The following is a 24,107-nucleotide window of genomic DNA, read 5'->3' as shown; positions in this document are numbered from 1 at the left end:
CTCTCAATTTACAAGAGAGACCATTGCTGGTGGGGTGGTCAAGGGCCCCTACCCTTTTGGATTAGCTTCACCTGGTCCAAAGTAGTTCAAATTTTGGATCTAGTACACGGAGTAATTTTAGATTTGTTTGTAGTACCTGCCATTAGAAGGAGCTGCAGAGTTGTGCTCAGACATTTTAAAAAGGTATTTTCCACCCTTATTTAAAATTACATCCTCAATATATAATACCTGGCTCATTTTTGGCATTGTTTTTTCAGTTTTCGTATCCTTCTCTTTGGCTAAATCTTTAAGCATCTGCTTCAGTTGCTTCTGGTAATCTACTGTATCACCTTGGGTGGGGAAAACACACAAGCATTAGTTTTAATTCCATTGCAACAAATTCAAAAGCCAGAAACTGGAGAGGAGAAAAAACTTGACCCATAAAGAACTTAGACCTGGACAGCTCTATTATGTACATAATTATACGAACATGATTTTATAAATTTGACAGCACATACCATTTGTTTTTCCAAATACCAGTGGCCTCGAAGTAGACAATAAAGGATTCTTTAGTGGTGATTGACTGTCTCTCTCATTTTCTGTGAGAGCTACCCAAAAAAATGAAACAGACTGAGATAGTTAGTGATCCCTGACATGGTGCATTGATAACTAAGAGCTTTATCGCATTTTAATCCCCTGAGCTCAGGAAGAAAGCTAGCATTTATGCTAAAGCTGATATTTGCAGGTGATGGTTATTTAAACATTGCCTAGTTATGTCAGACTTTATGCTTGTGTTAAAACAAGCAGCTTATTGTAGTGGAGTAGCAGGAAATGTTGCCACAAGTAACACATTAAAAAAAGCTTCACACACGCTGTATAAAATATCACTCAAACTCTAGTCACCTGATCACATGTTAGACGGAGACTGTATCTCTGCAAGGTCAAACCAGTAGTGTATGCAGCAAATCTTTTCAATAAAAATAGAGTACCAACCCCTTAGAACTACCTCCTGTATGGAAAAAGGCCCAGAATCGATTGCAAGACATCTCAGAGCATAGCAGCTGTAAGCCACCTTGTTTATAGGAATACATCCACAAGTTACAAAATTAAGCTACGAAGAGCTTTGACTGGAATTTTAAAAAAATTGTAACTAACTAGCACCATTAGGTATGTAGAGTGCACATCCTCTCCGCTGAGCGAAGCCATGTCTATTCATTCAGCAACTTCTACTTCCCAAAGCGTCTACTTATGGGGACTGGGAGAGGAAGGAAGGATGATCTTTTCCTGTCAAATTTCTTACCAGGAGGGATGTGCAGCCTGTATAACAGGTTTATCTTTTCATTCATTTCTCCATTGTACATAACATCTACAAGAGGAAAATAAACAGTGCACCAGAACATTTACTTCCACAGTTTAAAATAATCAGTTCTTTAAGCACAACAGAATGTTCATATGTACATGCAGCCAGTGTATTAAAATGAAATATTTAAGCTGTGCCTGACCAGCAAGTAACCAGCTAGGTTGGTCTTGTGTATAGCCCTACTGTTACTAACCATGAAACACATCTAATTTAGAAATATTTGGGGGCCACCATTTACTTCTTAATACTTCCCATACACCTCCACTACCATCTTGTAGGATAAGCAGAGCAGTGAGGGCTCCCCTATTTTATTTAAATAACCAATGCAGACAAGGTACTAATGTTTAATTCACTCAAAACATACTGTGAAGGGTTTTTTAAACTAGTCACATCTGCTGACGTTAAGAGTGATACAGTGACGCAGCTCCGTATCAAAAATCAGTTCTAGACATTAAGTGAGGAGATCTATGTTTGAATACTGGATTTGGCATCTCGCTACAGGTAAGGCAGTTTCAACTTTGGCACGATATGGAGGTGCACAGCCTCATGCCATTCAGACACTAACTGCATCTCAGGAATACCCTAGCAAAGGAATCTAGTTCACTCCAGGTTGGGTTATAATTTTGGCATTCCAAGCACAGCCTGTGTACACAGAAAGAGGGGGTAGGCAGGAGGTTGCTGTGTAAGAGAAAAATAAGGCCCCCAAAGCTAGACCTAGGTGGGCTGATATTCTCTACTGTTCTGCCCTCTAGTTACATAAAGGCTAAATGGATTATGAATCACAAAAGATACAAGGCTCTCTCAACTGGGGAAAAAAACTAACGTGAGAAAAAGGGATTTCTTAATCTCCAAATAGAAAAGAATGTTTAGACAATTTTACACTTGGTATGACTTCAAACATCTTTTCCTAGCAAAAATTAAACTTCCAGTGATTGAGAACTGTGAAGCATCTTAATATGATTTTTCAATCAGGTCCTTAGGTTGCCTTAGAATTCTGATTACTTCAAAGTGAAATCAGTACAGAAGAGAGATTAGCTAAACTGTACTCAAGAAAAAGATGTCCTTCTCTTACTTTGGCACACTAAGTGAAGCCAGACCACCCTGCATCCCATCCCGCCACCAGCCCAGCCCAAGTGCCAGTTGGATTGTCGCAAAGGTAGCTACCTAAACAGCTAGCAAATCCTTTGAATTCGATGAGATGGTCCATATTTTCATCCAGAAGTCGGAATGTTCTTTCAGCTAAAACTTGAGTGTGTTCCCCACACGTCCATGGTGAGACAAGTTTATAAAGGTTAGTGAACTGCTGAGAGTCTATTCTGTACTGCTCAGCATAAGGCCGATTTGGGTCATGTCGCAGAATTACAGGTCTCATCCCTTGCCAGTAGCAGCTCATTAGATGTTCTCTCTAAAAGGAATCAGAAGCCGAAGAAAAGAAAGCATTATTACATAAACTATTAAGAATAGTAGTTGATACAGACTTAAATATTTTTTTAAAGGTATGCTGGAACGGTTAACCTCTTTTTGTAAGTGTGATGATACCAAGACAATTCCTAAGAAAAAACCACTGTTCAAGTCTCAAATCAGACAAGTTGTCTCATGATTTCCAACGGGTAATTAGTAGGTAATATTTTCAAAACTAGTAAGAGTTTTACAATATTTTCTCCCAATTACCTACTAGTTATTGCTGTAAGGTAAACAATACACAGACAAAGAGAGTCAGGTAAATATCACATCATTACTAAAAAAAAAAGAATGGTTTCAAAGAGAATAACCCAAAATCAGGAAATTAAATTAGGAACAAGATAATTAAATAAGTTATTTATAATAAAATAAAATTGTCAAAGCTCAGGAAAAATTGTAAGTGAATGGAAAGGACTCCAGGTTAATTTTTTACTGAGAGGACCGGCCTCTAAAGAACATTAAGACGAAGAAAGTGAAGGGTTTTTTTGGTACTTGAGTTTTTTGCTGCTCAGCACAGAGAACAGAGGTTGCAGAGCTGTGCATTATTAAACCTGTGTGCAAACAGAAGTTGCTAGAGTACAAGAGAACCTGATTTCATGCAGTCCTTTTTTGTACTACAGGTTAGAAGTGTCATGAGGTCCCTGAGACTCAATCCGAGCCCCACTGTCTTAAATGGTCATTAAATATGCTCTTTATAATCTAGCTGAACAGCCACCTGAAGGGAGAAAAACAGCAAGGTAAGCATCTTACCCAAATGATAGCACCACTGCTAGTACAGTAACCCCCTCTTCCTGCAGGTTCTTCACTGGACCTCCAGTATAAGCCCAGATAATGATCTGCAAACTAAACCCATAACACTGGAGTTTTCTGTCTTCATCCCTCTACTTTCCAAACATACCCACCTTAAACAAGTCATATAGTTCCTCTAAATCTTCAGGAAGAATTGAAACATCTGGGATGACAACTCTGAGCTTAAAGGGAAAGAAGGGAAAAGCACAGTGGTGAATACTAGCACTGGTATAAATGGCATGGTCAAGAAATGTGCCCTCCCACATTGTGCTCGACACAATGAAAAAGGACAGCCAAGAACTGGAACATTTACGGCTCCATATTTCTTCCAGTCCCCCCTTAAATCTACCTTAGGGACATTATGAATACAAGTGCAAAAAAGCACGGAGGCTAAAAAACATCAGATAACAGACCACCCTTAACTCACGCTATGGTGCCTTTTTAAATTTAAAGCAGCTTAATTAGAGTAATAGTAGTTTAAAAAAAACCCTAAGTGCTAGAAAATTATACTCACCACATTTTGTTTGGTTGTATCCTCATGGCTTTGTAGAACACGAATCCGGTGTTTATAGCGCATATGCTCTATATGTTCCACAGAGTGGTCTCCGAATTTCTAGAATATAGGAATAGATTTTTTAACTTTTCTGAAAATGTAAAAAGTGTGTAGTATTATTAGTCCTAGAAAAATGAGAGCGTTTTAATATATTTAGTCTCTAGTTTATTGACCTAACTAGGTATTTATACCATGCCCATCATTGTGGTACCTGAGCCCCTTATCGAGGGGCTGAATTACCAGAGGGTTATGCTATGGAAACTCACACCTTTATTTCAGTATCGCAGAAAATCCAGGAGATATCAAGTTTTATTTTACCTCATAGGAATCACGGATTAGGTCAGCTATTTCAGTCACTGGACAGGGCTCCTGATCATCACTGAAAAAAGCATGGTGATTGCCGATTGGAGGTAGAGGGCTTTCCTCATTTTTAACGTGATCTAAAAACCTAAAGGGAACAAAGCAATATAAACAGAGACTACTTCACTGTGTTTGCTGTGAGCAGAATAAGAAGTAATCATGGTCTTCTGGCTCAAACTTAATGGAAATACACAGGTTTTTATGCTACTAAGCTTTTCAAAATGCCTTGACTATTACTCACACTATAATTGTGATCTAGCCAATAACTAAAGGCAGACACCCCCCCCCCCCAAGGAAAAACGTTTTTGTCTCCACAAAGTCTGGGACAAGAAGCTCCTCACTTGAAGGAAGAAGCTAAGAGCAGCAGTAAACAGTACATATTGACGCAGTCCCCTGCTTCGCTCAGTATTGCCAGGAAACTTCATAGGACTTCTATTAGCCAAATTTCCTAAAACTTTTGTTGAGATCAGGCACTGATGGGACAGCAGCAACAAGCCGAACTTGAGTTAGACGCTGCTGCATATGCCTATCCTATATTCTTTTCTCACTATTGATACCGTAGCCACATTCCTTTGTATTAGTTTTAAAGCAGAGCAATTTGAAAGTACTGTATAATTTGAAGTTCAGACAGAGGAGGATACCTGCTAAGAATCATCAAGGCATGCCCATCATCCTTGCTGTTACATAGTTCTGCTGCATTGGCTTCAAGAATAGCCAAGCCCAACTGGAAAATGGCTTTGATTCCATCGTAGAAGAAGCAGTCTACGACATTCACAGCACTTTCTAGGGGCATGATGCTGAGGAACAGGGTAAGGAACCATGAAAGGGAAATGGAAGCCAAGGTGGACAGATCTTTCATGTGTTCAGTCAGTTCTGGAAGTCGCTCCTTTATAAGCTCTTCGAATACTGATTGGTCTACCTGAGCACCTGTAAGTCACAATGAAACTACAGGGTTAGCTGAGGCGAAAGGATTTGTTTAGATCTACAGTTAACTGCAACTCAACAGCTGCCAAATCAACAGAATGAAATCTGAACCACCAAGATGTGTACGCACCTGAAACGAGTAACCATGTTATCCTACAGTGATAAACCTTGTCCCCCCCATTGTGTCATGTCTATACTACTTATTGTAAGTTCTTTTGCACAAGGCCTGTGTCATTTTCTGTTAAGTGCACGGCACCCTTTCGGGTGCTATAAAATAATAGCAGCAGCAGCAGCTATTTCATACGGACAATTTCCTACTTAAGTGCTAGCAAGAACAGTTTGAAAAGTGGATTACTGTTCAACTTGGGATTTATGCAATAAAAGCGAAGCAAAAAAACCCTTCCTTCCGATGTATATAGTTCAGCACTCAACACACAAACCAACTGCAAACAAATGAGCAGGGGAGCAGCTGCACTGGAGTGGAAAATAAAAAGCTGCTCTTCAAGGAAGTATTTATTTGGTAAAAAGTAGGGTGTTTATAAAAAATAAAAAGTAGTACTTGTGGCACCTTAGAGACTAACCAATTTATTTTAGCATAAGCTTTCGTGACCTACAGCTCACTGCATCCGATGAAGTGAGCTGTAGCTCACGAAAGCTTATGCTCAAATAAATTGGTTAGTCTCTAAGGTGCCACAAGTACTCCTTTTCTTTTTGCGAATACAGACTAACACAGCTGTTACTCTGAAACCTATAAAAAAAATAGTAATTTCTTAACATTCCCAGATGTAAGTTTTCCTTGGTGCCTTAAAGACCATCTTTCTAAGTGGGGCACATTCAGGCCCTGATCCTGCAATCTTATCTACTAGCCCACACCCCTGTGCCCATGAATAGCTTCACTGGAGTCCATGTGACTTCACATGTGTAAAGAATCAATGGTAGCAAATCAGATATGCGAGATCAGGGCCTTGGATTAAAGATTTTCACTGTATACAAAAAGGAGTTCTCTTTGCCAGTCATTTTCTGTATTCCCTCTACAGTTATTTCACGCAATAACCATGTTTCTCCTCCCAGCCCAGATTCTCCTCTCCTTATCAGAAAGTTCTGCTTGCTATGAAATTCCTGGCTTAAAAATCAAATTATACAAATCTCCATGATACATCACTCAAAACTTCTATTGCCCAAACGCAGAGCACATCCTGTATCACCTGTGACAGGAAGCCCAAAGCTTCAGCTTTCAAACCCAAATCCCAAAGCACTGGATACAGCAATTTTGTTTTTTAGCACTTTCTACATCAAGTCATAAGAAGGCACCCTAGTAGAGATGGGGAGTATGCAAAATTATGCTACCACGGGAGATGGCCAGATCCAACCCTGATCCCAAGATGATTATAATAATTTGAATGCTAAGACCTCTTGAGAAACAAGACAGACACAATCCCCACCTCGCAGTGCATGCCATCTAATTCAGACATTATTCATCATGTGAGGACCACAAACAGACAAAAAGGGTAAGGGACAAGAGAGGAAGGGAACAGGTGACAATAAGATCACATGATTACTCAGCAAAACATGGGCTCCACTTGACAGTTCCATTAAGTTTGTGTGTGTTTAACCTAACTCTCTCAGGCAAGGAGGCAGAGTGGATTTTTAGGAAGGATCTCAATGAGGAGGCAGAGGTAGCTTGGCAAACAGGGGTAGAGAAGGCATTTTGTGCCTGAGACACAGCATGGAGGATAGATATCAGATTTGTGAAGTCAGAAGTTTAATATTACATATTCATGAAGTGCTGTACATTTTAGAAAAGGCCATGTTATTAGTAATGTTTAAATTGTGGCAGTGGCCCACCAGGTCTATCTAAGGTACTTTTATGGCCCCCATAACAGTAGTATCTGAGCACCTTTAATGTATTTACCCATACAACACCCCATGAGGGAGGGAAGTGCTATTATCCCCATTTTACATATGGGAAACTGAGGCACAGAGAGGCAAAGTGACTTGCCAAAGATCATACAGGAAGGCTGTGGCAGAGCCAGGAACTGAACCCAGGTCCTCACTGTGCTAAAGCACGGTACAAACAGAAGATGAAAGCCAAAGACAAGACATAACAAGTAGAGAAGACCAACAAGTCATGGTGGGAGATGAGGGAGAAAAGGTAACCAAAAAATGATAGGATACACCCAATTCTTAATCAACCAGGAGCAGTGTTCACAGCTTGCCACCTGCCTAGCCATTATTGGGGTTACACTTGTTTGTAAGCAACCCAGAAGAGGTGAGTTTGGAGGAAGTACTCGGAGGAGGAGGTGGCTGTGGCTCAGAGGCTTTTCCCACTTGAGAAGGGTGGCATGAAGAAAAAAGTGCTTGGAGCAGACTCAGGTGATCAAGGCTGCCATCAGTGGAGGAGGGAGAGGCCCTCACAATAAAGGTAAAAGATCAGGTACACAAGGTAGGGCTAATTTCTGAAAGTAAGAGCAAGAAGTCTCTCTGGTGCTGTCAGGGAGGGAGAGCAGGGCTGTGTGTGGCACAGTCAGTGCAATGATTTTAGCAGCTGGATTTTGAGTGGACATGTTACTTTCACATGCCAAAGAGGGGGTGTGAGGTTTTGGGTGTCAAGGTCAGAGAGAAAGATTACAGAATTTATGTGGCAAAATGATCAAAGCTTGGACAAGAATTTTGGCAGCGTGGGCAGAGTGGAAAGTCTAGATCTTGGAAACGCTGTACAGGAAGAAGCAATAACATTTAGACAAGGCCTGGATATGACAGTCAGAAGAGAGGGCCAAGTGAAAGATGAAGCCAAGATTACAAAATTGAGCAACAGGAAGAATAACACTGTTATCTGACCTGTGGGGGTGGGGCGGAGGGAGATCAGGAATTCCCCTTTGGTCATGTTAAGGGTTAGGGCACATCTTCAATGCAGAGTGAACTCAGGCTATTGGCACCTAGGTCTGAGCAGCCAGGTTTTTCATAGGTTCCAAGGCCAGAAGGGACCATTGTGATCATCTAGTCTGACCTCCTGCATAACACAGGCCATAGAACTTCCCCCCAAATAATTCCTAAAGCAGAGCTTTTAGGAAAAAACATCCAATCTCAATTTTAAAATTGTCAGTGATGGAGAATCCTTCATGACCCTTGGTAAATTGTTCCAATGGTTAATTACTTTCACTGTTAAAAATGTATGCCTTATTTCCAGTATGAATTTGTCTAGCTTCAACTTGCAGCCATTGGATCATATTATACCTTTCTCTGCTACCCTGACAAGCCCAATTTGTTCCCCATGCAGATACTTATAGACTGTAATCAAGTCACCCCTTAACCTTCTCTTTGTTAAGCTAAATAGATGGAGCTCTGAGTTTATTGTTACAATATATGTTTTCTTATCCTTTAATCATTCTTGTGGCTCTTCACTGAACCATCTCCAATTTATCAACATCCTTCTTGAATTGTGGGCACCAGAACTGGATACAATATTGTGGCGGTCCCATCAGTGCCAAATACCAAGGTAAAATAACTTGTCTACTCCTGTTTGAGATTCCCCTCTTTATGCATCCCAGAATTGTGTTAGCTCTTTTGGTCACAGTGTCACATTAGGAGTTAATTACCCACCACAACCCTCAAATCTTTTTCAGAGTCACTACTTCCCAGGATAGAGTCCCCCATCCTGCAAGTATAGCCTACATTCTTTGTTCCAAGATGTATACATTTAGCTATATTAAAGTGCATATTGTTTGCTTGTGTCCAGTTCACCAAGTGATCCAGATTGCTCTGTATCAGCGAGCTGTCTCTTCACTACTTGCCACTACCCAATTTTTGTGTAATCTACAAACTTTATCAGTGATGATTTTATGTTTCCTTCCAGGTCGTTGATAAAGATGTTAAATAGAGTAGGGCCAAGAGCCAGTCCCTGTTGAACCTCACTGGAAACACACCCACTTAATGATGATTCCCTGTTTACAAATACATTTAGAGACCTATCAGTTTGCCAGTTTTTAATCCATTTTATGTGTGCTATGTTAATTTTATATCATTCTGGTTTTTAATCAAAATGTGCATTACCAAATCAAATGCCTTACAGAACCCTAAGTATATTACATCAACATTATTACTTTTATCAACCAATCTTATCAAAAAAGATATCAAGTTAGTTTGATGGGATCTATTTTCCATAAACCCATGTTGATTTGCATTAATTACTTTACCCTCCTTTAGTTCTTTACTAATTGAGTCCTGTATCAGCCACTCTATTATCTTGCCTAGGATTGATGTCAGGCTGACAGGCCTATAATTACCGGGTTCATCCTGTTTGCCATTTTTAAAAATTGGCATAACATTAGCTTTCTTCCAGCCTTCTGTAACTTCCCCAAAGCTCCAAGACTTTTTGAAAATCAACATTAATGGTCCAGCGAGCTCCTCACCCTGCTCTTCTAAAAAACTCTTGGATGCAAGTTATATGGACTTGCTGATTTAAAAATGTCTAACTAGTAAATTCTGTTTAACATCCTTCAGAGATGCTAGTGAAATGGAAAGGGTATTATCACCATATGATGAGACCAGATCATCTGTTTTCCCCCAAATACAGAACAAAAATATTTATTGAACATTTCTGTGTTTTCTGCATTATTACTGATAATTCTACCATTTCCCTCTAGTAATGGACTAATAGCATTTTCAGAATTCTTTTTATTCCTAATATATTTTAGAAAACTCCTAACTCAGGTGTGACCAGCCACACTGCAAACCCATACCCCCCAAGAGTGTCCACTCAGATGCACCCACACTGGTTCTGCTCTCACTAGGGTGAGACATTACGACTTCTAAGAACATGTCACAGGGTTCTTAGTGCTGCAGTAAATGAGCTACAATTCCTTCCCAGTGAATTGTGGGAGAACTTGACTGTCCTTCTGGGCACACAGGAAGAACTGTGGGAAGGCACTGGAGGATTATCATCACTCAAGTGGTTTAGCCTATGTCCACAGTGCAAAGTGGGCAGGAGTGTAAGCAGCACTTGAGTTTTAGCCTAGAGCCCAGGATGGCCCAGCTAGCTTGGATGTAAAGCACCACTACGCTTAGGTAACAGAGTTTTGCATGGACAGGAATCAAATTAGGGAAATTATCTGAGTAAAAAGCCCAAGTTAATTTTGCAGTGAAGACAAGCCCTTAGTTCAGGGGTGGGCAAACTTTATGGCCCAAGGGCCACATCAGGGTGTGAAACTGTATGGCGGGCCGGGTAGGGAAGGCTGTGCCCCCCAGCCTATCCGACCCCTCCCACTTCCCGCCCTGACCGCCCCGCTCAGAACCCCCCGACCCATCCAACCCCCCCCCGCTCCTTGTCCCCTGACAGCCCCCTTCTGTGACCCCTGCCCCCAACCACCCCCCAGGACCCGACCCCCTATATAACCCTCCCTGCTCCCTGTCCCCTGACTGCCCCTATCCACACCCCTCCCCCCAACAGGCCCTCCGTTACCCCACCCCCTATTCAATCCCTCCCGTTTCCCCCCCCCCCGAATCTCTGCCCTATCCAACCACACCCTGGCCCCTGACTGCCGCCCCGGGACCCTCTGTCCCATATCCAACCCCCCTGGCCCCAGCCTCCTTACCATGCCGCTCAGAGCAGCATGTCTGGAGCCATGCCACCCGGCTGGAGCCAGATGTTCTGCCCTGCAGGAGTGCGCAGCCCCACCTCCCAGAGCGTTGCCGCGCGGCGGCATCACTGCGGGGGAGGGGAGACAGCGTGGGAGGGGCTGGGGACTAGCCTCCCCAGCCAGGAGCTCAGGGGCCAGGCAGGATGGTCCCATGGGCCGGATGTGGCCCACGGGCCATAGTTTGCCCACTTCTGCCTTAGTTGACGGCTGGAGGGCCACAAGGAGCTATCAGAAAGACAGGCTGAGATTTTAGTTTGGATGGAAGGAGGCAAATCTAGAGTTGAGGGGCAGACCTGCAGGTCATCAGCATCAAAATGGTAGTAAAAGCCATGTTCGCAGTTGAGGAGCAGGTTCTGACTGATGGGACACAACGGTGCCTAATCACCAGCTGAGAATGAAACACATTGCCACTGTGTAGGTGGTATCAACTACCACACCATTAACCTTTCTGCTAGCTGACCCTAGAGCAATACTCCTCTCACTTAAACTAAATGCCTGCACTTATCCCTATTCAGTGACCAGGGGATACAAGCACTAAGGCTAGCAGTAAAGACAGAAAAATGAATAAAACTCAACATAAAGCAAATAGCTTCAATTTAAAAAAACAGTTTGGGAAGGACAAGCAAGTGCAAACAATGGAATTTTTTTTTTTTTTTTTAACAGTACATGCCTAAGATTAGTGTATAAAACAGGTCATTGCATTGGCAGCCAAGCACTGTGCATGTAGTTACACCTTTTCACACAAGCAACTTAAATACACATTTCTGAAGGTTTGACCTACTGTGTCTTAAAGGTACCTACACTGCAGAACAAGCAGACACACCCGGCATGGCACACTGTACAGCACAAGATGCAGAAAGGGTGGAAGTTACCATTTCCCAACTTTGCTTCTCCCACAGCTGTATACTCTGAAACCCAAGAATCACGGGGCTGAGATCAGCTCTTTCTCCAGGGTAATTTTAGACACAATCCTATATTCCTCCAGCACCCTGATATCACAGGCATGTCAGATAAGAAATAATTACCACAACATATCCTTATATATGCCATCCATACAGCTGGGGGAAACATCCCAATAACACTCAATACTTTACAGTAACACAGATTAGCAAGTAGCTAGCCTGTTTTTAATTAAACGTGTGCAAGGTTTAACACTTGCAGTATAAATGGACCATCTCCCTGATCAGCAAAAGAAAATGACTGCAAAGCCGAGATGTACTTCCATAATTTTTTTTTTTTTTTTTTTACTAATTTTGAAATATTTCAGACAGACTCAGTGAAACCTGTAATGAGCAAACAGCAATTACACAAATATGAATGGTGCTCTCACATACTAATTCACACACAGTATTCTGCACAGCTGTAAACAAAATCTGAACTGCAAGTTCTTTTTCGTCCTGGTGCCTTGCAGTATTTCACTCCCTCATTCTCAGCGTAATATTTCAATGAAAGAGTGGGAGAGAGACAAGCTTACCTATCACTCGGTGATTAAAGTAATCTGGCAGCATCCTCTCACACACAGCAACCAGCAGCCAAAAAGCTTCCTCCTCTTTGGCATACAACAATAACACAGAAGTCAAAATATTCATAGACTGTTATGAAGTCAAAGAAGAAAATGGGATGTATTAGCTGCAGAACCACCCCTTTCTCCAACAACAGGGCTGCTTTAAAAAACAACAATAAAACTTTTCAGATAAAACATTAATTAATTGGCAGGAGAAATGCCTTTCACCCCCAGGGCTCCCACAGTCTGACAGCTTACCACAAAACACTGCTCTCTCTACTGTGGAGATATTAATTTTGAGGGAGAGAAGGGGAGAGACTAATTATATTATTGCAATCCAGCTAAGAATTTAAGCCATAGGGGGATTTGAAAGTTTATACATGCCACTCTTCATATGGGGCAACATGAACCAACTATGCAAAACACAGCATTATATTTGTCAAGACGCAAAATGGGCATCCAACTGTGTCATAACATGGGGTTTTTTGCCTCTGTAGAGGTGTCTGCATGGAAGATAAGGGAGCTGGCTCATGGGTCTAGAACGACACTACTCCCTGGTCAGAACTCAGAAGGGGAGGCGGAGACATTATTAGAGCCAATAGGTTCCAATTACACTGCACTGGTGCTATGTACTTGCCACCAGTCTGGGAAGAGGAGGATTTCAGCTCACCAAATCCCTGCACAGGGTCCCCTATGTGAAGCTCATCTTCGTAGGATGGTTTACTTTGCTCACTGGCTGAGCACTGCATGAGATAACTTGCACTCAGCACTAACAAGAGTAGTGGGAACTTATTTTTGACTCTCAATGAAAATTCTGAACATACACAGGGAACAAGTCTGAGTCAGAAAGGGCCATTTTTACATACTCGTTTTTCAGAGTAAAACTATACAACATTTAAATTATTCTTTCATTATGTATGCAATAAATCAAAGCATGTTATTTATAACAAAGCCATTGCAAAACACACAGAGGAGATAACAAAACTGAGTAAGCAGAGAATTCCTCTAGAGAGAGAGAGCATTAACATACTTTTCCACATGCTAATAAGTCTTCACCTGGCAGTATCCTATTTTGGGGTTCCTATGTGCATAAGCTGTCAGAACTCTCCTCAAGGCTGCTATCCCAGTTTCATTCTGGAAGGCTGGGTGCTCAGGCAATGAGCGATGCAGGTCCCGTTCAATCTCCTCTGTTGCTATGCAACACTTGCCCATTGACACCTCCACTAAATTTCCGTAGTAACCAGGATGGGAGGCAAGATCAGTTACAGCATCTGAAGGCAGCAGTAAGAGGAAAACATGAGGAGGTTAAAAGAGGATTTCAGGTACAGTATAATGTCATTAAGTGAACTGTTTATCAAAAGAACAAACGTGAAGAGGTTTTTTTTCCCAAAGGTCTATGAAATTAGACATTACTTGCATTTAGTAAACCCCTGAACCTAAAAAGGAGATAAAATACTAGCACTGATTTTCCAAGGTGCAATGTTTGCATAGAAAATGAAACAGCTATTACTAAAGCCTAAATCACACAGTAGAAGAAAAAACCGCTTGGTACTGACTTTGTACTGTGAAACATCCCCTGCTAAAAGCATTGCTAGGATAAATTTATTCAGTATTGAATGTAATGTCCAAAAAGAAAAAACTCCAAAAATAAAAGGATGTAATCCTTGCAAATGTGTCTGAAACTGGACCCGACAAATTGGAGATCACATTGTAGAGAACAATCCTGCTCAGACAGGGCAATGAACAAAATTACTCTATTCCAGCTATAGATTCCTGCCAGTGCTTTAAGGGAAGCAGCAGCACTGCAGATCTAAAGATGTCATAACTTCAAAATAGTTAGATTTAGCTCAGATTAAATCAATACTTATATTATAGTCTAATTGTTGCCTTAAAAAGAACATTATTTCATAAAGACATGATGGCATTTTTATGCTAATTACATTGACAAAATTGCCATTATTTCTGCGCACCACTAACCAGTTATGAGACACAAAATAAAAATATCTTACTGTTCTACCTAGGTATTTATACGGATACTATCCCGACAGTAGCTGAGCACCAATCCTTCCTTCCTTTCCACTAGAGAATGTGATGGGATTACGTGCCAAAATATCCAGCTTGGACACAGTTTTCCTTTGCTGAAGAACAATCTTATGGAGCTTTCTTGCCTAACTGCATCTGTAGTTACGTTCAGCCCTGGATCCTGGCTATATCCAAGATGTATTACAGAGTTCTCACCTGAAAAGAGGAGCCAGAGTTTGCCTCGTAAAGATTCTGGGACTCCCATTGCAACAAGTTTTCTAATCTTCTCTGTGCGAAACATACACACAGTTCTGCCATATTCTGCAAAATGGTCATTCCACAATCTCTCTTTTATTTGTTCCCTGGACTGGAAATCAGAGGATACGTTTTAAAACAAGCAGTGTGCTTTTAAGGTCTAATATACAAAAAATGTTAAATACCCCCGATTTTCCTCTTTCATAAGGATTTCTTTTGGACCAGAAAATGTGGTAATAGACATGGGAGATCTACTTTAAGGAGCAAATTCTGCCCCATTCTGCCCTTGGGGAGGAACCTGTGCAGTCCCAGAGCCCAAGGGAAGAGCAACACTAGGCAAGACAATGAGAGCCCCACTGTGTGCCAGAGCCCAGCTCCATAGGGACTGCCTGCGAGTTAGTGTACCATGGGGATGCACTGGTCCTTTTTTTCCCCCCCTCTCACAGCCTTTAGGCTGAAGCAGCTCCACTCTGCAGCTGGGGAGAGGAGGTGCTAGTGTTGTGCTTTGACCACTACTTCATGCTTTCTCTCATTACGAAGCTGCCAGAGGTCACAATTACTTCTCAGAAGGAGCTTGCAGCAGCTCGACATTCATCAGGGGAGCCTGGGCAGCAGGGCCCCTTTCCCACACTCATGAAGTGGACAGAAGGCTTCCCAAAAAGCCTTCAAGAAATCTCCAGCCACGGTTCTCACAGACCCAAAAAATTAGTTCTTGTGACTGTGAATAACCATGATTACCCTAAAGATCACAAGTAAAAGGGCAAACAACTTATTTTAAATGATAGTAGCACTGACAATAACTGTACCAGGCTCCCCAAATCAATTGGGAGTCTGAGGGAGGAGAGACAACTGTGGACTCCACAGGCCCATAAAGCTAGTTTTGTTTTGCTTTTTAAAGGGAGAGCTACACTGCTACCAGGAATACTATGAGTCCTTTGCTTGATCCACTAGCTCATTACAACTCTGGTAAGACAGCACTGCTGAGAGGCAGTAGTAATAAGAAAGCCTGATAAAGTACAAGTGCTGCAACTATGCAGACGGATCCAACACCTCCTCTCTATCAAAACACCATTTTCAAAAATTCACACATTTGTGGTTGTGACATCATGTGAAAAGAAGAGTGTAAAGAGACACCAGTTTTTACGTATTGGGGGAGGGGTGGTAAATAAATATTTTGGGGGTGGGATGAGAAAAGAGCCAGGCAGGCAAAGTTGTACAAATGAACAAAGAAGCTTACTATAGTTTAAACTCAAAACACACACAACCACACTTACACTTTCCTGGCTATATATAGTTCACTTTATTAAAAGAGAGGGTTTGGCCAAACAAGTTACCATAGTTATTTTTAAGACTTATTTTTAAAAGCTACTTTACAACTGCACCCTAGCTGTACATACCATCCTAAAGTCATTCCCTTCAGCTCCAGACTGGTGAAACACTGATCTTAGTGCCTCTGCATTTAACAAGTGACTGCTCTCCTTTTCACCTTCACTCTTGTCTTCGCTTTGGGAAGCCACCATTCCCAAATCCCGGGACTCACAGTCACTGAACACACATGTTGAATGAAACACGAGAGAGTTCTTGCAACATAGAATTGAAGAAAAATAATTTTTGGAAAGAGTTTAAAAAACTGTACTGTATGTATAATGTTTGAGACAACAAGAGCCAACACAAACTAGTGAAGCAGGTAACTTTGTTATAGTCTTAACTTTTGCCCAAATTTGAAAATTTTTACCTAAAATTAAGTACCAAAATCCACAGTTAGACACCTAATTAATAATGGACTAATTAGTAGTTTTGCTGAGCACTTGCAGTCACTACGTAAAGTCAATGGGAGCTGTAGGTGATCAGCACCACTAGATCAGGACTCCATTGCTACCTTCCCCCATATTTTTTAGAAGGAACAGGAAGTGTTTTTCTATTCTTTTTTAGAGACAAGTTAGCTAGTAGCCTTTACAACTGTGCTACTCCATAGTCTGGATTTAGTGGGGACAATCCCAGGTTTTTATAAACTGTCCCAACACCCTATCGTGGTAGCCAGAGCTCCAGGACAAACACGTACAGATCATCCCGTGTCTCCCGGGGTTGAGTTCCAAGTGGGATTATCGTGCAGGTAGTGGAAAGTTAGCTATGGTGAGGCCTTAGGAGGTAACCAGGCAGCAGCCCAGGATTCAACCTGTGGCAGGTCAGTTTTCACATCAAATAATTAGTGAATTTTTGGAGTACCAGAAACAGTTACTGAATTGATTGAGGGGAGTGGGGCAGGACGGCTGATTTTTGAAACAGAGTGAGCATTAGTTTAAGGAAAAGACTGATTTTTCATACTGGGGAGGAACACCACAGGAAAGTGAACAAGGAGAAGTCTGAAGGCCCCCTGATGTGAGGGGAGGAAAGTTCTCCACAGCCTTATTCCTCAGTGGGGAGACACCGTGTGGGAGAGGCCTCCTAGAGACATGAAGGGAAGGGTAGAAATGCTACTTCCTGAAAAATGCTGAGTTCCTGGCAGCTTAGCTGAATCCCAAGTCTTTGAGGCCATGAGAACTGACACTCAGACTGAAACTGCCTGTAATCCTCTAGGATATCAAAGTGCCATGCTCTGCCCTGCACTCCCACTTGGGATTCCTAGAGTCCCAACTTTCTTCCCCAAGACTGTCCCAGGAAAACCTTTTGAAATACAAGCAGTAATGCTCTCACTTCAGCAAGTACTTGTTATCTGTCACTCAGTGTTTCTTAGCTTCCTGGTTAAATACTGAGCATTTTTGGTCCTGCACAAAGAATAAAATACCCTGATGGTTTATACAATACAGTAGAAAAGAATTTACTATAGATTAATTCAAAAGATACTGTACCAAACACACAGTTAATTAGCCTACAATTTATAAACACCATAGGAAAAAACCTCATTACATTAATCCGTAAGAAGTTACTCGTAAATTGTAAATCACAGAATCATAGAAACATAGGACTGGCAGGGATCTCGACAGATCATCTAGTCCAGTCCCCTGCCCCAAGGCAGAACTACATTTCTAGACCATCCCTGACAGGTGTTTGTCTAATCTGTTCTTAAAAACCTCCAATGACGGAGATTCCACAACCTCCCTTGGTAATTTGTTCAAGTGCTTAACCACCCTGATAGTTAGGAAGTTTTCCCAAACTAACCTAAATCTCCGTTGCTGCATTTTAAGCCTATTACTTCTTGTCCCATCCCCAGGGAAAACAATTTATCACCCTCCTTTTCTTAACAATCTTTTACGTCGTAGGAGACTTATCATGTCCCCCCTCATTCTCTTAAACAAACCTAGTTTTTTCAATCTTTCCTCATAGATCATGTTTTCTAGACCTTTAATCATTTTTGTTGCTCTCATCTGGACTTTTTCCAATTTGTCCACACCTTGCCCAAAGTGTGGTGCCCAGAACTGGACATAATAGTCCAGCTGAGGCCTTATCAGCACTGTGTAGAGAGGAAGAATTTCATCTTGTGTCTTGCTTTCAACACTCCTGCTAACACATCCCAGAATGATGTTAGCTTTTTTTGCAACAGTATTACATTGTTGACTCATATTTAGTTGGTGATCCACTATAACCCCAGATCCTTGTCTGCAGTACTCCTTCCATTTCACATTTTGTTTTTGTGCAATTGATTATTCCTTCCTAAGTGCAGTACTTTGCATTTGTCCTTATTAAATTTCATCCTATTTATTTCAAAACATTTCTATAGTTTGTCACCATCATTTTGAATTCTAATCCTGTCCTTAATCACAGGCTTCCGACCAATTTTCTGCCCTAGTTATGATTTTAGGAGATGCTGGACAAAAGGCTAAGTATCATCATCATTACGCAATTTGAAACAGATCAAATGTTTAGTACCGTTTCTTTTTTTTCCAAGCAGTTATAGTGCACTTGGTTGCTGGTGTTGACTTGTTTTAGTCTCAGAAGCAGGTTCTCCACCATGCTATCCCTGTCCTTCAACTCAATGAACTGAAAGGCCATCTTGCTCCTTATACTAATAATGATGGGATTGGGAAGGAGACTAGTGTCCTCCATCTTCTCAATACTAACCACCTATTCCAAAAACATGACAGAAAATGTATTAGTCACCATTCAAATACACTCCCTGATATACTGTACATGCACTGAAATGTACATAAAGGGATATATTTCTTTGCACACTGATATTATGACTATTCAGATTGTCTAAATGGTCAGATACATCCTAAAGATCAAGACCAATTAAATTTTCTTTACTTTAGACAGATGACCTTACCCCCTTCAGTCTAAAGATTTTCAAAAGTAACTTGTGATTTTGAATGCTCAACTTAAGACACCTTAAAGAAGCCTGATTTTCAAAAATCTGAGCACCCGCCTTCGGACATTCATGCCAGATTAAGCTATCCCAAACTGGGCACTCAGAATCATTATGCTACTTTTTAAAATCTTGGCAAACAGCTATGGTTTTGCTGACAGGTAAACAACAATTGGAATGGGAACAACATAACCAAATTCTTGAGGAAATACAGAGTTTCTGACCAATAGCATTGAATTAAGTTTTTAACCCTGTGAGCCTAACAGTTTTTGATAGATATGAAATTAAAAAGCCTTTGTCTCCAATTATGTACATTACACCACTTGTTTTCCACAAGTTTTCAGATGCTGTGTCTCTACAAGTCACTGCTAGGGTCAGGATACCATTTAGAAGTTGCTGTTATTGGTTCAGGATGAAAGTAGAGCTTCATCATTAAGAGATCACAACTGCAGGCACAGGGATTGAAAAAAAAATATTTAAAAATCAAACAGCATCCCACTCCAGTGCATTTAAAATAGCTGATTGGCAGTTATTACTTGCCATCCATGAGCCAGACAAAGGCTAAATGAAATATACTGAAATGTTCATAATACTTGAAGGCCAGACTTCTTGCAGTGAGGGGAAAATGCCACTTAATTCTGCTGAAAGCAGAAACCAAATTCTATTGATTCTACACCAGAGTGCCAAGAAGTAAATTCTGTCTCCAAAAATCTCCATTAGATAAAAACGTACAAGTCTTTTTTAAAAGACTGGACTATCGTGTCTGTGTTGGAGACCTGTGTGTCAGCACTGTCTCCAGAGCCCCCTGCTTCCCTCAGCTCCACAGGACAATCCACTGCCAATCAGTAGTCCCTTGTGTGTGGAATCCCCACAGGCTTGGTTGGGGGAAGACTGCATGGAATGGAGGGAAAGATGCCATTGTATCTTATCTGCATGTGTGTTCAGCACCCAATGGGGCCCCAATCCTTGAAACGTTTGGGTGCTACCACAGTTAATAAAATAAATAAAACTGGCACTCCCTCTTTCCATACCTCTACCTTGGGACTTTCCCAGTTCACATCCCCCCCCCTCAGTAGGCAGGGATTGGGAGAATTTGGGCCACTGTTACTGCCAATAGCAATTATTCCTTGGATAGATCAATATCTTGTTTTGCAAGGTACCTTTCTGTTAATATCACACTGTATTAACTGGCAATACTACTTTGAGAAATGTGTTGCCTCACCCAACTGCCTTATAGAAATTCATCTGCTAACGAAGATAGGAACAAAACATATTGCAACTCTCTTCCACACATCTCCTTCCCATGGAAAACAACTGTTTTTCAGCTAAGTTAGTTGACAGCAGTGGTTTGGATCAGAAAAAAACAGGCACAGTGTAAAATTAAAATCAATCAGCAGACCCTACCTCTCTAAGGGGGATGAGAACATTGCAACACCCACTTTCTTTGCTGGCAAAACAGATATAGCTGTCTGAAGTATACATCCTTCCTGCAGTGTGACAGCGATTAAATGGAGTCCACAGAGAACAGTCTGCAACTTCATGTAGCTTCTCCTTCCCCGGCAGTCTGAAAAAGGCCCGAAAGAACTCACTCTGTGCTCTGGCTTCGAGATCCCTTATTAAAAAAAAGAGGGGGACAGAGGGAGAAATAAAAAAAAATCTTGAAACCTAATATCTGAGCTTCCTTTCCAAAAGTTACATTACAAAAGAAATAACAATAATTAAGAATAAGTAATGTAGAGTAAAACTGTTACATACAGCAATCTTGCCAACCAGGTCTTTATGTGAATGTGGAAGGCTATAAAGGTGGCAACTTCTAAGTACAAAGACCGTAGCAATTGATCACTTTTGACAAGTAACCTAAAAACAATATTACTACCTGTTAAAAAAGGAACACACACCAATTAATTTTAGTTGTCCCTTAGTTTTCAGTGTGCCATAGGCTTTTGTACGAGAAATGTGAACTGGAGGTGCAGGGGAGGGGACAAGGCATAAAGGATATGACAGCTGGAACTTGCCATTCAGGGAAGTAGTTTTGATTTGGGGCACCCAGAAGGCAACCAAAGGCTATCAGTACATTCTCCCCCTTCACTCTCTTTTTAGTCAAGGACAAAGGGGATTAATTTATCATCATCATCGAGTGGGTGGAGGTCTTTAATTCCTCATTCACTATTTATCAGCATTATCTGCTCCACTGCCACCATTCCTGATTCTTGCTTCTACACACCCCAAAAGTGATGGAAAAGCACATTAACTTGATACTCCTGCTAAAACATTCGGCAGTGAAATTGTTAACCATGATGACATTTAAATCGTCATCATTAAACTTCCAAGCTGACAGCCACTGAGACGAATTCGAACAGTTCAAAATTCGGAGCAATTTTTGGGGCCATTTTGCAAACTCAGATAGGTATAATGGCATCAGATACATTCAGACTGAATTTGGAAGGTTTCCTTTCTCCCCCACCCCGAAACCATGAAGCCAAGAGACAATCTATATAAACAAACATTTAGCTTTTGAATGGTGATGCAAAAATTTTAAATGAGGAATTACACAGCCATTTATATTTTATAAATTACATTATAAACAAGGCACTGCTCATTACACCATGCTGTGGTAGTATCAGTGAACCACAGCCCTGATATTCTGAGGATTTCCAAGAAAACAGTCAAAATCCATACTTATTTGTTGGCATTAAATTTTTGACAATGAAGTCCTATTATTCTCTTTACTGTGAATGAGTTCCTCCAACAAAACTCACCTGGGGGAAACAAGGCTTGTCTTTGTTCCACTGAAAGAATGCAAAGCATGGGTTGACCTATGGAGCTCCCCAGTGCTATGGTGAGCCAAGGAAAAGCAGGCTAAAAACCCCTCTCTTCGCGTTACTTAGGAATAAAGGCTAAAGTATAGAAGCCTCTTTCTCTTTTAATAAATAACCTAATTTCCCTTTTTATTTAATGTTTAACTGTAGAAAAAACAAAGCCCGATGAATTGAGGAGACAGAGCGGAGAGCAAGTTGGAAAAGGGGAAAGGAAACTCTAAAGCTAATAAACAACAGAAACAACAGAATGAACTTGACCAGAGTTTCTGACCCACTATCTTCAGTAATAATGTTATCCAAGGAAAACAGACAAAAAGGCTCCATCTGTTAAAAATAACAAAGAGAAGTATTCTTTACAAAGCAAGACAAAAGCTTTCTTGAGACTTAAATTTCCATAGCAAAAGAAACTCGGACAAGCACATACAAGTGCATGCAAGGATCTGCTATTTTGACTAAGCTGAATCAGGATATGCCTCTCTGTTAGCTCAGCACAAAAATATTTTCCACTTCTGCACAAAACAGATGAGCATTAATGATAACATCCACCATCGTTCTATATAAGGTTGTTTTCTCCAGTTATTGTGCTGAAAAGGTAAGTTCCCTCCTGATGCTATCACTTCCCATGCTTTGCCAATTGTTGTATTAAAGTGTATTATAGCAAAGCGACAGCTCTGCTGTGCTTACAGCTGAGAGCTGCTTACTGTTTAAAAGACGACCATTCTAAGTACTCTACAATCCACATGATGACTCAGACTCTCTTGATATTTGCTGTGCCTCACGGAGGTGAGAGAGAGAGGGTTAGTGGTCCAAAGCTGGGGTCATTTGAGCAAAGGGTTCCAGAGATTACAGCCACCCTAATAATCCAACATTTTATAAAATGACCTGGTTCTAACTTATTTTCCACACACCTGGGGCTCAAACTATTATTCTAATACTCCAAACACTGATCTCACCCACCCAGGATTTATCCCACCTAATGCCTGGCATCCACTGCCTCTTTGGGCAGTTATACTGAAGGGTACAGTTTATAAATCCAGATTGGTATGTGCCAAACTGATGTGCCTAAAAGGGTGAAATGTGCATGTGCAGCAAGATTAGGGCTCTGTTGAAGCCAGAGGGTTTTCAGGGAGTCTTTTCACAATAACTGGGTGTCTCAGGGTGACCTGCTTGGGGTCACTGAACCTGAGCCGCACCTATGCGGTGTGAGTTCAAGTCCTACCGCCTAGTAGTTTTCAGAGAATGTGTCTTCTGTCCATTCCTTACTCTCTACCTGCATTCAGCAGTATTTTCCCCCTAAAGTTTTGCCCAAAAACCAATATTTGGGGAAGAGACCACCAAATGCCAAAAACAAAGAACGCAATTATTCTCTTCGCTCTAGTTCACATGCCTCAGAGCTATGATTTCAGGTCACGTTAATCTCCATGAAGCGTTCTCATTCAGCTGCGATCATCATATTGAGATAATGGTCCGCTTCATGACTCTCTGAGCCTCCCGATGCAGGCAGATGGATAGAGCCCTTTCCTCATAAATTCAGCCCAGATCTGGGGAAGGGACTCAGCATCTCCCTGCCTCCATCTGGTACATACCCTCTTCACAGCCCCACCACATTCCCACCTCCCCATGGCCACTCCAAGCTTACCAGAAACATGGAAGGTGCAGCTGGCGTGTGGAGGTGCTCAAATGCAGTAGGAGAGTACGGGGGTGGGGGTGAGGGGGCTTGGAGCAGTTGGGGGTGGGGGTGGTCAGAGCCATGGGCATGATAGCAGGAATACTGGAGCAGTGCAGGGGAGAGTCTAAGCAGAGAAGGGGAATGTGGGCACTTGTTGGAGCAGCGGAGGGAAGAACGGAATGAAAATAAGGGGGTCAGAGCTGTGTAGTGAGGCATGCTGGGTATGTTCATCTGTCCTCCAAAATCACCCACATCCATGCATCCCCAATGTCTGTCCCCTCTCTCCAAAACATGTCCCCAGTGACTTCATGCTAGTCCCTGCATCCTCGGCCCAGCTCCTCAACTTATGGGTCCCATACCAACACCTTCTTCTCTGTGCGAAGGAGGGAGAACCAGCCCTGCTGTACAGGCAGGAAGATGGGAGATGAGTCGGGGCACTGAAGGGACTAACATGGAGCCAGTGCATTCTGTGC

At 41.6% G+C, this 24,107-nt stretch overlaps 1 protein-coding gene across 4 annotated transcripts in view; it reads right to left on the bottom strand.

The window, feature by feature from the left end:
- TBC1D8 (TBC1 domain family member 8) overlaps positions 1–24,107 on the bottom strand; it is a 78,156-nt gene that overhangs the window by 1,495 nt on the left and 52,554 nt on the right. For all 4 annotated transcript variants that reach the window (XM_074964879.1, XM_074964860.1, XM_074964865.1 and 1 more), the window contains 14 exons: positions 20,551–20,758; positions 18,711–18,905; positions 16,241–16,423; positions 14,805–14,955; positions 13,623–13,837; positions 12,537–12,654; positions 5,144–5,429; positions 4,461–4,590; positions 4,104–4,202; positions 3,703–3,771; positions 2,504–2,744; positions 1,280–1,345; positions 498–587; positions 229–329 (listed from right to left, as the gene is read on the bottom strand). In XM_074964879.1, coding sequence (XP_074820980.1) covers positions 229–329; positions 498–587; positions 1,280–1,345; positions 2,504–2,744; positions 3,703–3,771; positions 4,104–4,202; positions 4,461–4,590; positions 5,144–5,429; positions 12,537–12,654; positions 13,623–13,837; positions 14,805–14,955; positions 16,241–16,423; positions 18,711–18,905; positions 20,551–20,758 — 2,152 coding nt within the window. The remainder of the gene's footprint in view (positions 1–228; positions 330–497; positions 588–1,279; positions 1,346–2,503; positions 2,745–3,702; positions 3,772–4,103; positions 4,203–4,460; positions 4,591–5,143; positions 5,430–12,536; positions 12,655–13,622; positions 13,838–14,804; positions 14,956–16,240; positions 16,424–18,710; positions 18,906–20,550; positions 20,759–24,107) is intronic.

The sequence above is a fragment of the Natator depressus genome, chromosome 1 (assembly GCF_965152275.1).
Source record: "Natator depressus isolate rNatDep1 chromosome 1, rNatDep2.hap1, whole genome shotgun sequence".
Lineage (NCBI taxonomy): Eukaryota > Metazoa > Chordata > Testudines > Cheloniidae > Natator > Natator depressus.
The sequence above is the reverse complement of the archived record's forward strand: the minus strand, read 5'-3'. Positions and strand labels throughout refer to the sequence as shown.